At 35.8% G+C, this 19447-nt stretch overlaps 1 protein-coding gene and 1 non-coding gene across 17 annotated transcripts in view; both read left to right on the top strand.

Annotated features, from left to right (window-relative positions):
- TRAPPC8 (trafficking protein particle complex 8) overlaps positions 1-19447 on the top strand; it is a 73165-nt gene that overhangs the window by 31682 nt on the left and 22036 nt on the right. For 14 of the 16 annotated variants that reach the window (XM_036323762.1, XM_036323747.1, XM_036323749.1 and 11 more), the window contains 7 exons: positions 6177-6308; positions 8118-8342; positions 10011-10119; positions 11711-11905; positions 12325-12455; positions 14616-14690; positions 15168-15294. In XM_036323762.1, the coding sequence (XP_036179655.1) occupies positions 6177-6308; positions 8118-8342; positions 10011-10119; positions 11711-11905; positions 12325-12455; positions 14616-14690; positions 15168-15294 (994 nt within the window). The remainder of the gene's footprint in view (positions 1-6176; positions 6309-8117; positions 8343-10010; positions 10120-11710; positions 11906-12324; positions 12456-14615; positions 14691-15167; positions 15295-19447) is intronic. The other 2 variants (XM_036323752.1, XM_036323758.1) reach the window with 2 other exon arrangements.
- On the top strand, positions 6535-6666 carry LOC118663882. The gene has a single exon (XR_004970185.1). It is a non-coding gene; the product is annotated as a small nucleolar RNA SNORA31 (small nucleolar RNA).

The raw sequence follows: 19447 nt of genomic DNA, 5'->3' as shown, positions 1-19447 counted from the left end.
TTCTGTACTTTTCACTCTATATATTTTGGGGGGTGATTTGTTCATAGGCATGATTTTCACTCTCAAATCTGTCTCCAGCCCTGACTTTTTGAGTTTTAGATTTGTATGGCCAACTGCCTTTTAGACTTATCTTTAAGTTGACATACCAATGAGTAGACATATAAACTTCCTTACCTTATAGATCATGATCTTAAATGGTCATAACCAGGTAGCTTCTCATTTGCTCAAGGTTTTGAAACTAGTTGAGATGCGCCCATATTCTCTTACCTGTCAGTAACACAATTGGGGGAGGGGGTGATTAACTTCTTTAATATCCCTCCTTAATGTCCTTTCTCTGGCCCTTTTTCTGTTATGTCCTTCATATAGTCATCTGCAGTATACCAGGTTGTCCCAAGTGTCTCTGCCAAGCCCTCTCTTACAGTGCTGTGAGACCTGACTTGTCATATTACATTTAAGTTATGAGCTTTTGAGAGTAGGGGACTGTGCTACCTTCTATATTTTTATCCTTAGTGCCTAACACAGGGCTTGGCACATGGTATGTGATTTACAAATGTTGAACTGAACCTTAATTGTTTTCAAAAGGTTTCTGTATGATATAACTAATTAGGTTGAGAGATGATATTAAAAATGTTTAATAATTGATTCTGCATGAACACTGACCAGTATGAACTGTTGCCAGACATAAACTGTTTGATAGAGCTGAATATAGACTCCTGTGTGTTGATGTTCTGTAATATAATAAGTAATCTTTACTTGGGTTTGAGTATGTTGCTGTTGTTTTCAACCTAGGGATTCTCAGTGAATATAAAAGGAATTTGTGGTTTAGGAGCTTGGATAAAATTTTTTTAGAGCAAATTCTTCTGTCTGCATTTTAACCTTGTAATTTTCTGTCCTTGTTCTCTTTTCCTTTCTATCTCTTTGCTTTCACCTTTCTTTTTCAAACTTGGATGATTTATTTTGTCATGAAATTCTAGCAAACTTATCATTGTCATTTACTACTTTGGAGTAATGTGTGGCTTCTATTTCTCTAGAAATTGTGATTCTCAGTGGCCTTCTCTGCTGTACCTTTCAGATATTTCTTTGAGACAGTTTAAAAGTAAAGACTTCTAGGCATAATGTATATAAAGTTATGTTAAATTTTAACTAATGTGTATTTATTGTATGTATTTCATTAACTAGGAGGGCTGCATAATATCGTCAAAAGTTCACTCGTCTTGAGGATAGGGAACTGCGTTACATACTCTTGACATTTATGAATTGTGCTTGTTAGATTTTGCTAATACCATTATAGCAAAAGAAGCTGGGAGGCCTGGGTGAAAAGAGCTGTGCTTTGACTTTCTATTTTGAACTGCAAATGGATGGGCAAGTGGATGGTATATTGTGTTGTTCTCAGCGTGGCAGAACAGTCTCAGCTTAATGACAAGGCATGCCACATTCACCTCCACATAGGAGAGTGGGCTGGAACCTGCTGTTTAAGAAGGGATGCTTTTCCTCTGCTTGTGTCTGTTTCTATGTTGAACATTTATTCTAGTCTTATAGCTCTTTTTGTCTACTACTGCATTTAATGACATTAAATCAGTTTCCCAGGGAGAGTAATAGCAACAGTTTTTATAAATTTCTCCAGGTTGGGAGGAACTGTCCTGTGTTAAATTGATCAGCTGGTAGCACCTTTCCTGGTAACCTCACAATTGTGTGAAGAAAAAAATCTTACAGCCATCCTGGGAGTTGATTTCAGTTAAGCTTGTGTTTATCCACAAGATGGAGGTGTTTATTCACGCCTCCCAGCTTAGATGATTTCCCCCTATATTTATCCTCATAATTTAAGTTAACGTTGCCCTTTCAGCTTTTTTTTTTTTTAAACATTCTCCTGAAGGCAGGGTTTTTTAAAAATATATATTTTATTGATTTTTTACAGAGAGGAAGAGAGAGGGATGGAGAGTTAGAAACATCGATGAGAGAGAAACATCGATCAGCTGCCTCCTGCACACCCCCCACTGGGGATGTGCCCACAACCAAGGTACATGCCCTTGACTGGAATCGAACCTGGGACCCTTCAGTCCTCAGGCTGATGCTCTATCCACTGAGCCAAACCGGTTAGGGCCCTTTCTGTTTTTGTTAAAATTACCTCTTGTTTGTGGGCAAAGTTTATAGGCTAGAGTTCTTGTTAAAGTGGTATCATAGGTTTATTTTTTTCTTCTTCTTCTTCCTTATAGTATATACTAGAGGCCTGATGCATGAAATTTGTGCAAGGGGCTCGGCCATTGCATCCCCAGCTGCCTCGGCCGGCCCTCGCAGCCTCAGATGGCCTCGCAGCCCTTTGCAGCCCTGGCTTCATCCGAAGGTCATCCGGACGGTTGTCCAGAATGTCGTCTGGATGGTCGTTTGGCTGTTCGGTCTAATTAGCATATTAGCTCTTTATTATATAGGATAATAGTCTTGTCATATCATGAACTACAGAAAATAAAATATTCTTCAACTCATTCATAGCTTCTGCTTTCTGAATAAAACTCTATCACTAAAATTCTTTCATTTTCCTTTCAAAAACATTCATGGCAGTTGTCATTCTTTTCAGGGCTTTTTTTATGTGTTTCAAAGCAGTGTTTTTTTCTACTAGAGGTGTCACTGAAAGAGATGAGCTAACAAAGAACTAAGCTGCAATGAGATATGAATGTAGTTATTCGGATCTGAAAATTCATTCTTTCTCAGACAACAGCTTTACTGGATAAAAGAATCAAATTTTGCTTTAGCTAAATTAATACATGCCATGGACTTCCAGGTCTCTCCTAAATTGGTCAGTCCTTGCTGGTTAAATTTGAGAAGGCTGAGGGTTTACTGTGCTCGTTCTCATCTGGATTATATATTAGAGTCATTTACACACTATCAAAGATATCTGTGGCATATCCTTATATTAATCAGAATGTCCAGGATTGCTGCCCATCCAAGTTTTGCAATTTAATGATGTTTCATTGGCAATTTAAAAATACGTATTTATTCTGTGTGTGTGTGTGTTTGTATGTTATGTGTGCACACATGCTAGGAATAAACTTAAGAAATATATAGGACTGAGAGAAAAAACTATGAAACTCTATTGAGAAGTCTGAATAAAGTTCCAAAATAGAAAAAGTAATTAGAGGGAATTACCTTTTTTATTTATTAAAATGCATTTGAAGGCTATAGAAATTAAAACTGTTTACAGTGATAAGAATAGACAGGAATGGAATGGAATGAGAATTTAAATACATATGATTAGGTGTCATTTAATTTAGTGAAGAGTGTTAGATAATTCACTGAATGCTATTGTGACTTGTAGCTAGCTGTTTGGGGTTGGATTAGTCATTACATGATAATATAACTATAGCTGGATTATAATGTGAAAAATAAAACAAAACAAAAAAACTAGAAGAAAATACAGGAGAGCATTTAAAAAATCTAGGAATGATAACATCCTTTCCGAGTTTGATGTAGTATCCTGAAAACAATGGCAAATATAATATGCTTGACTTCTAAAGAATAAACTCCTTCATGTCAAAATTGGGAAATACTATTTGCAAATGTGTGATAAAGGCTTGATACTTATTAAGTGTACAAAGGGCTCTTACAAACCACATAATCACAAAAACCCATTCACAAAAGAGTATAAATAGGCAATTCACAAAAAAAAGTACAAAGACCTTTAAACATAGGAAAAGATTAGCAGCCTACTGTTAAAGAAATGCATGTTGAGAAAGAGTCATTTTCCTTTTATTAAAGAGATAGATGTTAAAAAATGATCTTGGGCTGAGTAGAGAAAATATGTACTCTCATTCTCTGTTGACAAGAATATATATGGGTACTTCTTTTTATAGCAGTTTGTCTGTCTTGATTAGAATTTGAAGTATAAGCATAGCTTTCATTAAGTCAGCAGTTCTATTTTTAGAAATTTGTCTAATAAAAATTCTATATAATAAAAGCGTAATATGCTAAGTGTCTGAACAATTGTTTGACCATTCAGTTGATCACTGACCAGTCGCTATGACATGCACTGACCACAAGGAGGCAGATACTCTGACCGCTAAGGTTAGCTTGCTGCTGGGGTCTGGCTGATCGATCAGGACTGGGCGAAAGGGCCAGACTCATCCTGGAGCCCTCCCAAGGTTCCTCCCCGGCCGGCCGGTCCCCATCACCCCTGAAGGTGACTGGGTGAGACAGCCCCTATCTCTGGGCAGGCTGAGGGACCCCACCCATGCACAAATTCATGCACCCGGCTTCTAGTATTTATATAATTAGTCACATTTGTTTAGAAAAATGTAAATATATTTTTATTGATTTCACAGCGGGAGAGAGAGAGAGAAACATCAGTGATGAGAGAAACTCATTGATTGGCTGTCTCTTTCACACCCCCTACTGGGGATCGAATCCGCAACCTAGGCATGTGCCCTTGATCAAAATCGAACCCAGCACCCTCCAGTCTGCAGGCCGATGCTCTGTTCACTGAACCAAACCCGCCAGGGCTAGAAAATGTTTATTGAAGTATTTTTTCTTATAGTTAGAAAAGTTTGAAGCAATAATAAATCAGTTGGAGACTGTTAATAGATTAGTGTATGTTTGTGTAATGGAATACAATGTAGCTTTAAAAGAAATGAGAAATGAGAGATGTAGATGTCTTGGAAAGATGTCCATGATAATAAGTTTAAAAAGCAAAATAAAGAATACTCTAATATCATTTATGCATAGAAAAGTGTGTGTTTTTAAAAAACTAGCATATAAGCACACATGTAATATATATACTAGTATACCACTTTAAGCTGGCAAATTGGATGAGGCATGGGATGGGAAAGAAAGATGTTCACTTTTTTTCCTTCAAACATTTAGTCTTTAAGGAAAAAAGAGTTTGTATTAATTTAAAATAAAGAAAATATTGTCCTAAGAAAATGAAGATGTAAGCTTCCAACCCTTCCTCTCCCCCCCATGGTAATTCTGATGCATTGATATAGAACCATTTGTTAATTGTATATTCCTAATTTCCTCACTTACTAGCTTTTGGCTCTTAGTTACCAGAAACATTATCTGATTATTTAGTTTTTGTCCTGAGGGGTTTGAAATAGATAATATCTACCGTTTACTGAATGTTTCTGGAGTGTTTCCTCATATCTGTTCCAACTCTAATATAATTTTATGATTGCTGCAGAGATAGTTATAATAGTGTCTGAATACTTTTTGATGTAACTATAATCTGTTGAAATGATTTCATTTAAAGTCAATGTTTTCTGTTTTCAACTTTCCCTGGGGAAAATAATGGCAGCAGAACACGTGGAAGGGCATGGTAAGTTCTGCTTGAGAGTAGCTGGAAACCTAGAGAAAGTTTTGGTGAAAATGTTGTTGATACTTGATCAGCAACCTTCAGTACTTTCTCTCAGTGATTTAGAAAGTAATGATGGCTCTTTCAGTTGAAAGATTTTTCTTATGGATTAGGATGTAAGTGCAGTATGTGGTTTTTGTAGACACTGTTGTAAGATTCAGTTGAGGTGGAAATAATTTGAGTTTTGCCATTCATTAATATAGCAGGCAATACTCCTTAAAGGGGAAGCCTTCTGAACTTTTTAATGCAGTAGCTTTTTTGGTCCACTTGAATCACAGCAAAAATTAAGAATTCTTTTCAAATACAATAAAACTTTATGGAGGATAAAGTAATAGATTAAATTATTTTATAACTTACATACATTGTTTTATTTTTCCTTTTTATTTGGAGGGAAATACACTATTGGATGTCACAGATCAATTTGCAGAAGAAATTAGATAGGTGTGAATCTTTTTTTGTGTGTTTGTGTGTGCTCTATTTTCTGGTTTATCATTAATCAGTATATCTGTATTAAGTTATCAGTTTACATACTGTTTTTTCCATTTGAAAAGGGATTGCATTTCTTCAGAGGCTTTTTTACGTGGTGTATGTCATAACCAGGCATTTGGCTTTATGAAAAGCAAAAGAAAATACTTCATGGTAGAGTGTTTTCTGAAGGTTTTTTTTTTTAATGTGCTTATTGGGAAAAAGAATTATCAGGATTGGATTACTTACCCCTTGCTCTCTGCCCTCAGATACTCTAAGTTAAACATTGAATATGTTATTAAGAAAGTAAATGTTTTTCACCCATTTTTTTTTGTGTGTGTGAAACTCACCTTTTCTCTTAAACATTCAACAGGACTCTGATCTTCGAAGTGCTCTTCTTTTGGAACAGGCGGCTCACTGCTTTATAAATATGAAGAGTCCCATGGTTAGAAAATACGCGTTTCATATGATATTGGCAGGCCATCGGTTTAGTAAAGCAGGACAGGTGAGTGCATTTTCTTTAAAAAAGAAAACAACTTATTATTTTAGTTTCTATTTGTTATAATTTGTTATTTATTTTATAAATGTATGTCATTTGTTAATATTTTATGACTTAATATTAATCCTAAAGACAGATACAAATTTTGTTTCAAGGTACTGTGTAATATTTTATGTTGATAAGAGCATAAGATTTGGATTTAGAAAAGTCTGGGATTCAGTCTTGAAATTCTGTGCATCTATTTGACAGACCTGGAGCAGTTACTGTTGCTGCCAAGGTTCCAGTGCAGATGCAAGAAAAAAGGGTCCTCGCGCTTTCTATCTGTCTGATTGTGGCAGCCAAGATTGAATGGGGGAGTACAGTGAAAAAAATACCTTGATGTTCTGCTTACAACTTGACTTTGGTAGAGCAATTTTTCTGAGCCTCCTTTTTAAAAAAACAACAAAAACATTTGGAATTTTGCCCCAATTTGTGTAAGGCTAACCCAAATCATATATGTGAAAATCCAGATAAGATGAATGCATTCAAACAGCATTTACTATTGAGTAGGGGTTGAACCTTCCCCCACTTCAGCTCTGCTCTTCTGTTGTCTTCCAGGGTGCTTTATGATGGCATTTACTAAGTAGTAAATGAGTAGAAGTCTTCTTTGTCCCCAGAAGCAGTTGGGTTGGCGAGATCTTCATTAACTCCCAGGGTCCATTCAAGCATTAGTTGGAGGGAGCTTTGCTGGAGGTAGAGAGTGGTAGCAGCAGTCAGATGGTGGTTCCCTGCATGCTGTCAAGTGGTAGATGACTGTAGATTGCTTTCATTATCTCTTTATAAAGAAAACATTTCTTGCCGAAACCGGTTTGGCTCAGTGGATAGAGCGTCGGCCTGTGGACTGAGAGGTCCCAGGTTCGATTCCGGTCAAGGGCATGTACCTGGGTTGCGGGCATATCCCCAGTGGGAGATGTGCAGGAGGCAGCTGATCGATGATTCTCTCTCATCGATGTTTCTAACTCTCTATCTCTCTCCCTTCCTCTCTGTAAAAAATCAATAAAATATATTAAAAAAAAAAAAAGAAAAAAGAAAACATTTCTTAAAGAAACAAATAATTCTGGCAATACATGGTGCAAAGTTTGTAATCTACCCTGGGATGGGAAGTGGATACAAGAGTATTTTCTGAAGCAAAAGGTTTAGTGGAGGGAGGCCTCTTCCTTGGTACCAAATTCCATCTTTAGGAAGTTGTCTGAGTTCAGCAGGTGGCAGTGATTATAGCTGATTAATTCCAAATATCTGCTCAGATGTGGCAGGATGCAGGGGGCAAAAAAAAACCACGAAAATAATACCAAACAAACAAAACAGTAGTTTAAAAATGTGTGTGTGTATACAACTGTATATTCACATACGCAGTTTTAGCACACATGGGGTATTTCCATTCAGCCCAGTGCAGTGGTATAAAGAGAGATGACCCTAACAAAATTGAGACTTCATAAGATCACTCTCGTTTATAAGCTAACAACCAAGCCTCTAACTAATCCGTAACTCCATAACGCTACTGCTTTGGAAACTCCCAGGTGGTGTTCCATGAAGTCATCATTATTTCTGACTTTTAGACTTCTTGCCCTTGGACAAAACAGCTGCTTGCTCTTGGTTTTTAGTAGTAATTGTTGAGAGGTTTTCCAAAATGTTGGTTTTGTTTTCTTCATTATCCCAGCCTTGGAAGAACCCGTTACTAGTTACTTGATTTTGTGTGTGTGTGCGTATTTATTTTTTTCAGTCCCAGAGAAATTTGAATTTGTTGTGTAATACTTTGTTGTGTTTATTTTCTTACAGAAAAAGCATGCGTTACGCTGCTATTGTCAAGCCATGCAAGTTTACAAAGGAAAAGGCTGGTCTCTTGCAGAGGATCACATTAACTTCACTATTGGGCGCCAATCCTACACTCTTAGGCAGCTGGACAATGCTGTGTCTGCTTTCAGGCATATTTTAATCAACGAAAGTAAACAATCTGCGGCTCAGCAAGGGTCCTTCCTCAGAGAATATCTTTATGTTTACAAGGTGAATACATAGTTTCTGGAGTAGATATTAAAATTTTAATCATTTTTAGCAAAAAGCTTAATATTTAGTACTATCCAGCAGGAGTCTAATAAAGTTTTATTAGAATATCTATATATATAAAGCCCAAGTGACCTTTACGACTGGTCGCTCTGACGTGCACTGACCACCAGGGGGCAGACGCTCAACGCAGGAGCTGCCCCTGGTGGTTAGTGGACTCCCAAAGCCAACCTCCTGTCGTCACCAGGTCTCTAGTAGTCTGTGAGGTCCGAAAGGTTGGTGACCACTGGTTTAAGGAAACCTTTGGAGCAGCGGTAGCCAGCCAGTTATCCGTGGACCACTGGTGGTCCGTGAGGTCCAAAAGGTTGGCGACTGCTGCTCTAGTGTATATATAATTATCTGTCATAATAAAATGTGACAAGCTGTTCTTTGGTCATAGCTCGGAGTTGCATTGCCCTTCCAGAGTTCTTTAAACGATAAAATTTTTAAAAATATATATTTTCATTCATTTCAGAGGAAGGGAGAGGGAGAGAGAGCTAGAAACATCAGTGATGAGAGAATCATGGATTGGCTGCCTCATGCATGCACCCTACTGGGGACGAGCCTGAAACGGGGCATGTGCCCTGACCGTGAATCGAATCTGGGACCCTTCAGTCTGCAGGCCGACACTCTATCCACTGAGCCAAACTGGCTAGGGCAAAAAAGAATTTTAATATTCCAGTATATATTTGATTTGTGGCTGTTCTTAGAATCTTAAAGAAATTACATGTTTTCTGGACTGTTCATTATTATGCTTTTGGAGTTTTTAAAAAAAATCTTAATTGATTTTATAATATATTGGGTCCTCATATCACCCTGTGGAAAGTATGTCCCCTCTGTTTTCGCTATGAAAAATGAAGTATGGATCTGTGGGAAGTAGACAAATTATTATGGTGTAATCCAGAAAAATTGAAGGAAAAATATTTCCCTGACACAGAAGGATAAGAGATGTAAAGCATTGTTTTATGGGGAAAATTGGAAGTTACAATTTTTTTGTATAGTCCTTTGAAGAGTGAATATTATTGCATTTCTGTCCTGTAGGAAGTAATTACCCTTTATGCTTTATTATTTAAAATCATGTGGATTAAAATTTTGGCAGATAGGATGCTGTAATGAGTCATAGGAAGTAAAATGCATACCAAGATACTGTTTGGAAGTTTAGCATCCAAAGAGAGCTAACTAGCTGAATAATCTTAGAAAGACTTTCTTGGGCCAGAATAAATCTCTAAATTCTATATCTCTGATCTATTAAGTAAAACTAGTAATTCTTTATCTTACTATTTTTGCTTAACATGCTTTTAATTCCTTGTCTATTAAAACACGGGGAAGCAGCCCTGGCTGGTGTAGCTTAATGGTTAGAGTGTTGGCTTGTGCACCGAAGGGTCTTGGGTTCGACTCCCAGTCAAGGGCATGTACCTGGGTTGTGGGTTCGCTTCAGGCAACCCATCAGTGTGTCTCTCTCACATTGATGTTTCTCTCCCCTCCCTCTCTCCCTTCCACACTGTGAAGAAGCTATGGGAAAAGTATATCCTCAGGTGAGGATTAACAACAACAATACAAATGGGGAAACAAATATAAGGAAAATGGAGTTTACTCAGAAATTCTTTTTTATTTCTTTTGTCTTTCTCTTAGAATGTAAGTCAGCTATCACCAGATGGGCCCTTGCCGCAGCTTCCTTTACCGTATATTAACAGTTCGGCCACACGGGTTTTCTTTGGCCATGACAGACGACCAGCAGATGGTTAGTAAAGGTTTTTTTGGCCTTGTTTCCTAGTGACTATTTTTTTAAAGTCTTTTCCTCTCTCCACTTAAAAAATGTGTTGTTGTTAAAGAATATTTGAAAATAAATAATCCTATACCATAACACCTACCATTCTGCCATCTGAAGATAATCATTGCATTGTTTTTTCTTAGCCGTAAATTAAAAACTAATAAGTAAATAGCTATAATTATAATGGCTTTTCTCATATAAAGAATGCTCCTGTAATTGTATAATCTTGATAATTTTTTAATGGCTGTAATATATTACATTCAGTGTATAAAAGTACTTTATTTTCACATTTGCTTGTTATATATAATTTGACTGTTTCCATTCTTTTTTATATAAAATCCTGTTGTAAGAGTCATCTTTATGAATAAAACTGTTCTTAACTTTTTATTATGGAAGTTTTCAAATGAACATAGACATACAGAATAGTTGCCCCTATTCTGTTGTTCTTGTTGTAAGGCTTTCTAAAATACAGGATTTTTCCTTAGGATTGAGCCTTAGAATGGCAGTACTGGGCCAAAATTAAAATACAGTGCATGTTAAAGTAAAGTAATTCTAAGCTTATATTTAAGCTTAATATGTTTCTTGAGCTAATTTAGTGTTTTATTTAAAAAGTATTTATAGCCAAAACCGGTTTGGCTCGGTGGATGGAGCGTCGGCCTGCGGACTGAAGGGCCCCAGGTTCGATTCCGGTCAAGGGCATGTGCCTGGGTTGCGGGCACATCCCCAGTGGGAGATGTGCAGGAGGCAGCTGATCGATGTTTCTCTCTCATCAATGTTTCTAACTCTCTATCTCTCTCCCTTCCTCTCTGTGAAAAATCAATAAATATTTATAACAACATTGTTTTTATAGCCAAAAATGAAACAATAGGAGCACATGAGTTGACAGATTTTGGTATTTTCATATAAAGGATTCATGCTGTAGAACATGAGTGAACTAGTTCTACATGTTTCAACATAGGTAATACCTACAACAAAATGCTGAGTGAAAAAAGTTAGAATGATAGAGCAAATACAATTTCATTTATATATTTCAAACATAAAAACCAATTCTATGCATTGTTTAGTATATACCCATATATGGTAAAGTAAAAAAAAAAAAAAAGGATGAGGATGCTATACTTCTGCTTTGGAGCAACTCCGGGAAGAAGTGGTGCCAGTGGAGATGAAGGATTGAAGAGGGTTTCACAGATCTGAAACATTTATAAAAAAATAATTTTGGGGTAATATGAAAATATACTTTTGTTAAATTTTGATATACAATTGTTTGTTACATTATTCTTCATGGGTTTTGTTTGTTTCTATATGTTTGAAGTATTTTATATAAAATTGCTGTGGAAAATGAGAGAAAATATATCCTTTCAGAGTCAGGAGGAAAAGACCAGAAGAGTTCCAGATAGGTGAGGGTTACTAAGAGGATATCTTTTCTCATAGTTAATTGGAAATAGGCAAGAGTGAGTGTATATATTTGTATTTGGATAACTTAGATTTTTATTTAAAGTGTCTCATTTGAGTGTAGTTAGTAATAAACCTGTATATTTAATTGTGATACTTTTTTTTTTAGGTGAAAAGCAAGCAGCTACTCATGTAAGTCTTGATCAAGAGTATGACAATGAATCCTCTCAGCAGTGGCGAGAACTTGAGGAACAAGTTGTGGCCTTGGTTAACAAAGGAGTAATTCCACCCAATTTCCATCCCACGCAGTACTGTTTGAATAGTTTTTCAGATAACTCAAGATTTCCTCTTGCAGTTGTAGAAGGTGATATACTGGAATTTTTACACATGGTTTTTGTTAGTTTGTTTTACTTACAGTAGATTCAACATAATGTTTTGTATGCCCCAAGTCACCAGAAGCTGAGGATGCAGAAATAAATTAGGAACTCAAAATTTAGCGAGCTGCATTTATAAAAGCAGGCGGTGGGGCTTCCAATATAGGTAGATGCAAAGTGCTGTTAGAATGCCAAAGAGAGAATGCCATCTCTAGTACAGAGAAATGGAGGAACTGCTTTTGAGGAGGCAGTTTTAAAAATAAATCCTGGATAAACAGACATTTACAAGTTGGTAAAGGATAGTCTAGGCAGAAATTCAGAGCTATGAAACAAGGTGTATTCAAAGAATTTGCACACAAGATGAAGTATAGGATTATTAAAGTTACTGACTGAGGCATTTCTTTTATAGAACCAATCACAGTGGAAGTGGCTTTTAGAAACCCTTTGAAGGTTCCACTTTTGTTGACTAATTTGTCATTGCTTTGGAAGTTTCAACCTAAAGATTGCAGTGGAAAGAATGATGAAGAAGTTAAAGAACTAGTAAGTTATTAAAAGGTATTTGTAATTAGCTTGTTTCGGTGATAGCATAACAGATGCTGTAATAACATTTCAACTTCTCTGTTTAGTGGACTGTACTTACTCTTTTTTAAGCTTTTTTCCCCTAGTTATAGAAAGTATGTTATATACCTATTGTTGAAAATTGAAAATGCAGAAGAATATAAAGAATAAAAATAAAAGTCTCCTCAGTTTTTAGAAGTAGCCATTTTAACACTTCACTGTTTATTCAATAACTTATATTTGTATTTTTCCCTCACATAATGGGATTGTTTTCATATAGTTTTTTCATTTTATGTTGATTTATTTGCATATTGTAATTTTGAAATGTCTTGCTGTTTCATTTTTGCGTAATCATCGTACAAATGATCTGTAAGTTATTTTATCTCTCTATTGGTAGTTATTTTGGAAGGTGCCATTTGTTTACTATCAATCAGTCCATGAAAATTTGGGTGCATAGTATTTTTTATAATGATTATTTCTGTAGGAAAGATTCCTAGGCATGAAGTTAGAACTTTTTTAGGGAATAAATATTTTCATATTTTATTGGTTTCTCAAAAAGTTATACCAACGAGTTTCTCACCAGCACAATATGGGGTTTGGTATCTCATCTTTGCAACATGAAGTCTTCTTATTTATAAAAAAAAATCTTGAGTTGATAGGTTAAAAAGTGCCATCTTATACTATTTTATATTTTATCTTCTTGATGGGCAGTAAAGTTGAAATTCTTATATTTGTATTTCTTTTTGTTTGAATTATATTTCTTTTTTACTATGTCTGTAGTAAGCTCTTTATATATTTAAGATGTTATTTTTGAAGTAGGAATGTCTGGAACAACGAATTTTTCTTATCCAGTTGAGAGTATCAGAAAGAACTTGGACAAAAAAAGAAAGAACTTGCACAAATACAGTTTTTTACCTAGTTATTTATTAGTTCATTTACTGATATCTTTTATATAAATTTTACTTCTTAGTACTACCTTCCTGTGTGCTTTAATAATGTGGTAAGCATTATTTTGGAACTGGGAAATATTCCAACATGTTCATGTTCATTTATGAAGGGAGAACCTGAAAGACATCTGTTGTATTAACTTTGAGCTATTTAAACTTTTCTTTTGAAGTGTTTCATTTTTTAAAAAAAAGATTGGCTTATTTAAAACCTTGCTGTTTAAATTAATTGAAGACATTTTGTGATTACTTATACTCATTGTGAATAGTTTGAAAGAATGAGACTTACATGGCTCTATTCTGACTTGAATTTTAGTCATTTTTCTAACGTTTTATGGATACCTGGAATACATATTAGAAGAGTATGAACCCTTTACTCCTGGAAAAAAATTTAAATATCTATTAGCTTTTAAAGTATATTAGTCTGTTTAATAATTAGATTTCAAAAGAGGTTTATTAAAGCCAAGTAAAAGTTTTTATTGCTTATATTGAAGGTATTCTTTTTTCTATAAATTTCAAACTCTGGATTTCTTCATGAATTTCAACTGATGGACTAGATGCTGAACTGGAATTTAGGGAAATTAATCCATGGAAAAAGTAAATCTGTGGTCATGAGGATCAGGTTTACTCCAGGTGTGAGCCAGTTAGTTGTGCTTGTTACATGGCCAGAGACTAGAGTTCCTTACTGATGTCATTGATTGGAGTAGACAGGCCTTTTTTGCTCTCCCCACAGCCCTTATTTTCCACCAGTTTTTTAAATATCCTGCTTAGGCTGCCATTACTTTTCCCATGTGTAGTTAACCAATTTGGAAAAAGGTGCTGGTTGGAGTGAAAGGGAGAAATTGCTCTTGTTGCAAGATTAAGATAAATGGCCATTTTGACCATTGTTGATAATAAGCAGCTGAACTTTCTCTCTTGAGGTTTTAACCTCTTGGTGGCTGCAACTTCACTTACTGTCCTTAGTTGAGTTGTACTGAATTAAATTGGGGGGAAAAACAAGTGCCCACTACTGAATGGCTTTACTGCCCTTGTAAAAGTAAAACTCTTTGCATATTGCTTAGCTCCTTAGCACATAGTAAGAACCTAGTAAATACTAACTATAATTATTGTTGTTCTTAGTGTTGATACATAGGAATGTTAATAATCTGATAACTTTATTTATTAGAATGTATATTTTACAAAATAATTTATTTTTTAGGTAGCAAGTGAACCCGAAATGATTGGAACTGAAGTTATTTCAGAATTCTTAATTAACAGTGAAGAATCTAAAGTGGTAATTATTGATTATTTTTCAGTCTTAAGTCTTTCTGAAAGAAAGATGACAACTTTTTAAAAAATCAGTTTATTCAGTTTGTTTTAGGTCCTGGTTTTCTTAAAAACTAGAATTTAAGAGATTAGGATACTGGGATTGCACAGGAGGAGATTGGTGGAAGAATAGGTTTGCAGTGGTCTTTGGTTTGTTAGTTTTCTAAGAAGCCTGGTGAAAAGTTTTTGCTTTTTTCTTGCGGTCAGTATATTTGGTCGACCAGAAGATTTCATTATTATTAAAAGTATCGATGAGGATCCAGGCATCTGTTGAATTTAGAGACTTCCTTTTGAAGAAAATGTTTCCCAATAAGAAATATTAGTTGATAATTTAAAAGTTTAGGTCATGAGTTTATATTTCTGCAACATTACAGAATTTAGATGTTCTACTGTTTTTATGATACTGTGAAAACAAATAATGAGAGTGACTTAAATATCTCCACAGGCCAGACTAAAGCTCTTTCCCCATCACATAGGGGAGCTGCATATTCTGGGAGTTGTTTATAATCTGGGCACTATTCAGGGCTCTACGACAGTAGATGGCATCGGTGCTCTTCCTGGATGTCACACAGGTAAAGCTATGGCATTACTAAACAGTTAGGAAACTAGTACTTAATTCAGTCTCTATAGAATAAAATGAATATGAGGTATTTTAAAAATAGGTTTAATGTACTTTCAATTCAGCATTTAGTCAGACGGGAGAATGAATAATTTGGATTATTTTAAACTCCGACATTTTTCAAAAATAAACTTTATTCCCTTCTAATGTATTTTCTTTTGATAATCTTTAGTTTCTACCATATGTATTTCTCTTTCCTGTTATTGATCCAAACTTAATAAAGTCTGACCAAATATATTTAAACCATTGATTGAGATTTCTGCTGCCAATACAAAAACCATCTTAACATATTCTATTTTTGAATACTGTCTTTTAGCAAATTAAAGACCAGTGTTTTCACATCATTGGATATTAAACATCTTAAATTCTGTCATCTCTCCTATGAAGAAAGTAGGATTTTAGTGTTAAGGTGATATTTTTGGTCTCCCAGATGATGTTTTACAAATTTTTGAAGAGTAAAACTCTAAGATACATATTTAACAGAGTTTACTTTTTTCTTTAAACTTAGGGAACACTTCTAGATCTAATATTGTAATTGTTATATGTAGTTATTTAAGTTGACAAGATGCTACACAGTTTACTGTAAAATCCCTTCTTTTGGCCCTTCATTTTTAGTAGATAAGGCTTATTTTTTTAAAACAGACTTGAATTTAAATATAAATGATTTTTGTACAAAGTAAACAGAAGTGGAATGAATCCATAAGAATTCAGAATTAAAAACAAAAAATTTACACTGAAGTTGAGTATGGTATTCTGCATTTTAGTACTATATTTTTAATTCCTGGGCAACGTTTATAAGTAATCTTCCTAATTTATTGCACATTTTAAGTAAGTAAGCTGAGTGTTAAGAATCCTAAGATCTTTTTCTTTTCCACTTGTACATACTTAGGATCTTAATCTACTACCAGTAATTTATGGTTTTCAATAAACTATAGATCATAGTTTCATTTATGCTAACAAATATATTTATTAACTAGAGGCCCAGTGCACGAAAATTCATGCACTGGGGGAGGGGGTAGGAGAGGGTCCATGTGCTGGCTTAGGCCTGCTCCCCAGGGGGAACGGGCCTAAGCTGGCAGCCAGACATCTCTCTGGCAGCCCGGGAGCTCTCGGGGGATGTCCCAGAGGGAGCAGGCCTAAGCTGCAGTCGGACATCCTTAGCACTGCCAAGGAGGCTCTTGCCACCACTGCTGCGCTCGCAGCTGTCAACCCAGCTTATGGCTGAGCGGAGCTCCCCCTGTGGGAGCGCACTGACCACCAGGGGGCAACTCCTGCGTTGAGTGTCCGCCCCCTGGTGATCAGTGCGCATCATAGCAACGGGTCGTTCCCAGTCATTCTGCTATTAGGGTCAATTTGCATATTACCCTTTTATTATATAGGATATTATAATTTACTAGGTATATCAGTTAATAATGCGGATTTTTTTTAAATAGATGGAGTTACACATATGTTGATATATATATGCGATTTGATATGTATGCTGTTTTGTTGTATTGATAACAAGCTTCAAAATTTCATAGGTCAAATTTGCTGAAGGTGTTAACATCATAGATATTTTTACACTTAAAAATGTTGAATTTTGTGCCAAAAAAAGAGCATTTGCGGTAAGTTACAATTCATTACTTTATTTTGAAGAAAAGTGCTGCTGAATACTTCAGGAAGCTTTTGATGAACATGCTCCATCTCAAGATATTTGTGAAAGCTGATTTAAACGCTTTATAAGTGATGATTTCGATGTGAAAGACAAAGAACATCCAGGTCAACTGAAAAAGTTTGAAGCCCAACAATTACAAGCATTATTGGATGAAGATGCGTGTCAAACTCAAAAACAACATGCAGAAAGATTAAACGTTGCTCAGCAAACAATTTCTGATCATTTACAAGCAATGGGAAAGATTTTAAAGGAAGGAAAATGGGTGCCACATAAACTGAACGAGAGACAAATGGAAAAACGAAAAGTCATCAGTAAAATATGCTTCAATGGTACAAAAGAAAGTCTTTTTTGGATTGAGTTGTGACTGGCGATGAAAAGTGGAGAATCCCAAATGCACAAAATCATGGGTTGATCCAGGTCAACCATCAACATTGACTGCAAGGCCAAATCGCTTTGGAAAGAAGACAATGCTCTGCGTTTGGTGGGGTCAGGAAGGTGGGGTGTATTATGAGCTTCTAAAACTAGGTGAAACCATTAATACTGATTGCTACCGACAACAAATAATCAATTTGAACCACGTTTTAATTGTGAAACAAACAGAATATTCCAGAAGACAGGGCAAAGTAATTTTGCTTCATGATGACGTGCCATCACACACTTCGAAACCAGTTAAAGATGCGTTAAAAGATCTTGCCTGGGAAGTATTAACAGACCCGCTGTATTCACCAGACCGTGCTCCTTCAGATGACCACTTGTTCCGATCGATGGCACATGCACTTTCTAAGCAGCACTTCAAAACATATTAAGAAGTGGAAAATTGGGTCTCTGAATGGTTTGTCTCAAAACAAGAAAAGTTCTATTGGGATGGTATCCACAAATTACCTGAAAGATGGGGAAATGTGTAGCTAGCGATGGACAGTACTTTGAATAAAGCACTTTTGATGTTTCTCTTGAAATTATCCTGTTTTCTTGGATTACAAAATCTGCATTATTTACTGGTAAATCTAGTATACTAGAGGCCCGGTGCACGGATTCGTGCACTGGTGGTGGGCATGGCTGGTCAGCCAAGTGGCTATGGACCCTCCCTCTGAGCAGCTGCTCCTCCTCGTCAGCTGAGTGATGCTCCCACTGTGAGAGTGCACTGACCACCAGGGGATAGCTCCTACATTGAGCATCTGCTTCCTGGTGATCAGTGCATGTCATAGCAACTGGTCGACCGGTCATTCTGCCATTCGGTCGGTGGGCTTTTATATATATAGATGGTATTTTAGGACATTAATGAGAACAATCTCTGAATTCACTATTGAAATAAGTTGCATCTTGTAAGCAGACTTTTCATGATTTAGTGTAATTTATTATTATGTAAAATGCTAATAGGGATATAGATCAAACAAAGTATAGGAAATGCTACATTATATGTCTGCTCTGGGAATATCACAGTCACCATCTGAACATTAAAGGCTCTGAGTAGTCTTGCAGGAAAGATAGTTGAATACCCTTGATTTTCTTTCCACTGTGTGGAAGCTTTTGGGAGATATCTCATATGAATATTAAATGAGTTTAATTGTCTTTGTACAATCTATTGAGATCATGTAGTTATCCAGAAATATTAGTATATGCATTTCTATCAGTATTTATGTTAGTTTACTTATATGTTTGAATATGAGTAAAAGGGAAAGTTGTAGTTATAAAGAAATATTAGCACACATTTATTATCAGTATATGTATTAGTATAGTATATTTGAATATGAGTAAAAGTGAAAAGTTGATCTCTTTCAATATTTTGGAATTTTTCCCTTTGAGAATAGATATATTTTTTTAAGATACTATTTTTAAAAAATATTTATGCTTTGTTCTTTTTTTTTTTTTTATGCTTTGTTCTTATACCTTTATTTTTATTGATTTCAGAGAGGAAGGGAAAAGGAGAGAGAGAGAGAGAGAGATAGAAACATCAATGATGAAAGAATCATTCATTGGCTGCCTCCTGCACACCCCACACTGAGGATCAAGCCCGCAAGTCGGGCATATGCCCTTGACCAGAATTGAACCTCGGACCTTTCAGTCTGCAGGCCAACACTCTATCCACTGAGCCAAACTGGCAAGGGCGAGAATAGATCTTTTTCATAACCTGAATCTAATTGTTGGTCCAACACAGCCATTCTCTTAGATAGAAAAATTTTGGATAATAGCCATTATGGTTAAATATAGGTTTAAAAATACAGGTTCCTCCTCTTGGCCACTGGGCTACCGTTGCATCGAAAAACATCAGGCCAGAAAAGAATGGACGGAAATTTACAAAGTGATGCAAAGCAAAGGACTGAATCCAAGAATACTCTATCCAGCAAGGCTATCATTCAAACTTGAAGGGGAAATAAGAAGCTTCACAGACAAAAAACGGCTAAGGGAGTTTATCACCACCAAGCCAGCAATGCAAGGAATGCTAAAGGGACTG

Source organism: Myotis myotis, unplaced genomic scaffold, assembly GCF_014108235.1.
Source record: "Myotis myotis isolate mMyoMyo1 unplaced genomic scaffold, mMyoMyo1.p scaffold_m19_p_9, whole genome shotgun sequence".
NCBI lineage: Eukaryota > Metazoa > Chordata > Mammalia > Chiroptera > Vespertilionidae > Myotis > Myotis myotis.
The sequence above is the reverse complement of the archived record's forward strand: the minus strand, read 5'-3'. Positions and strand labels throughout refer to the sequence as shown.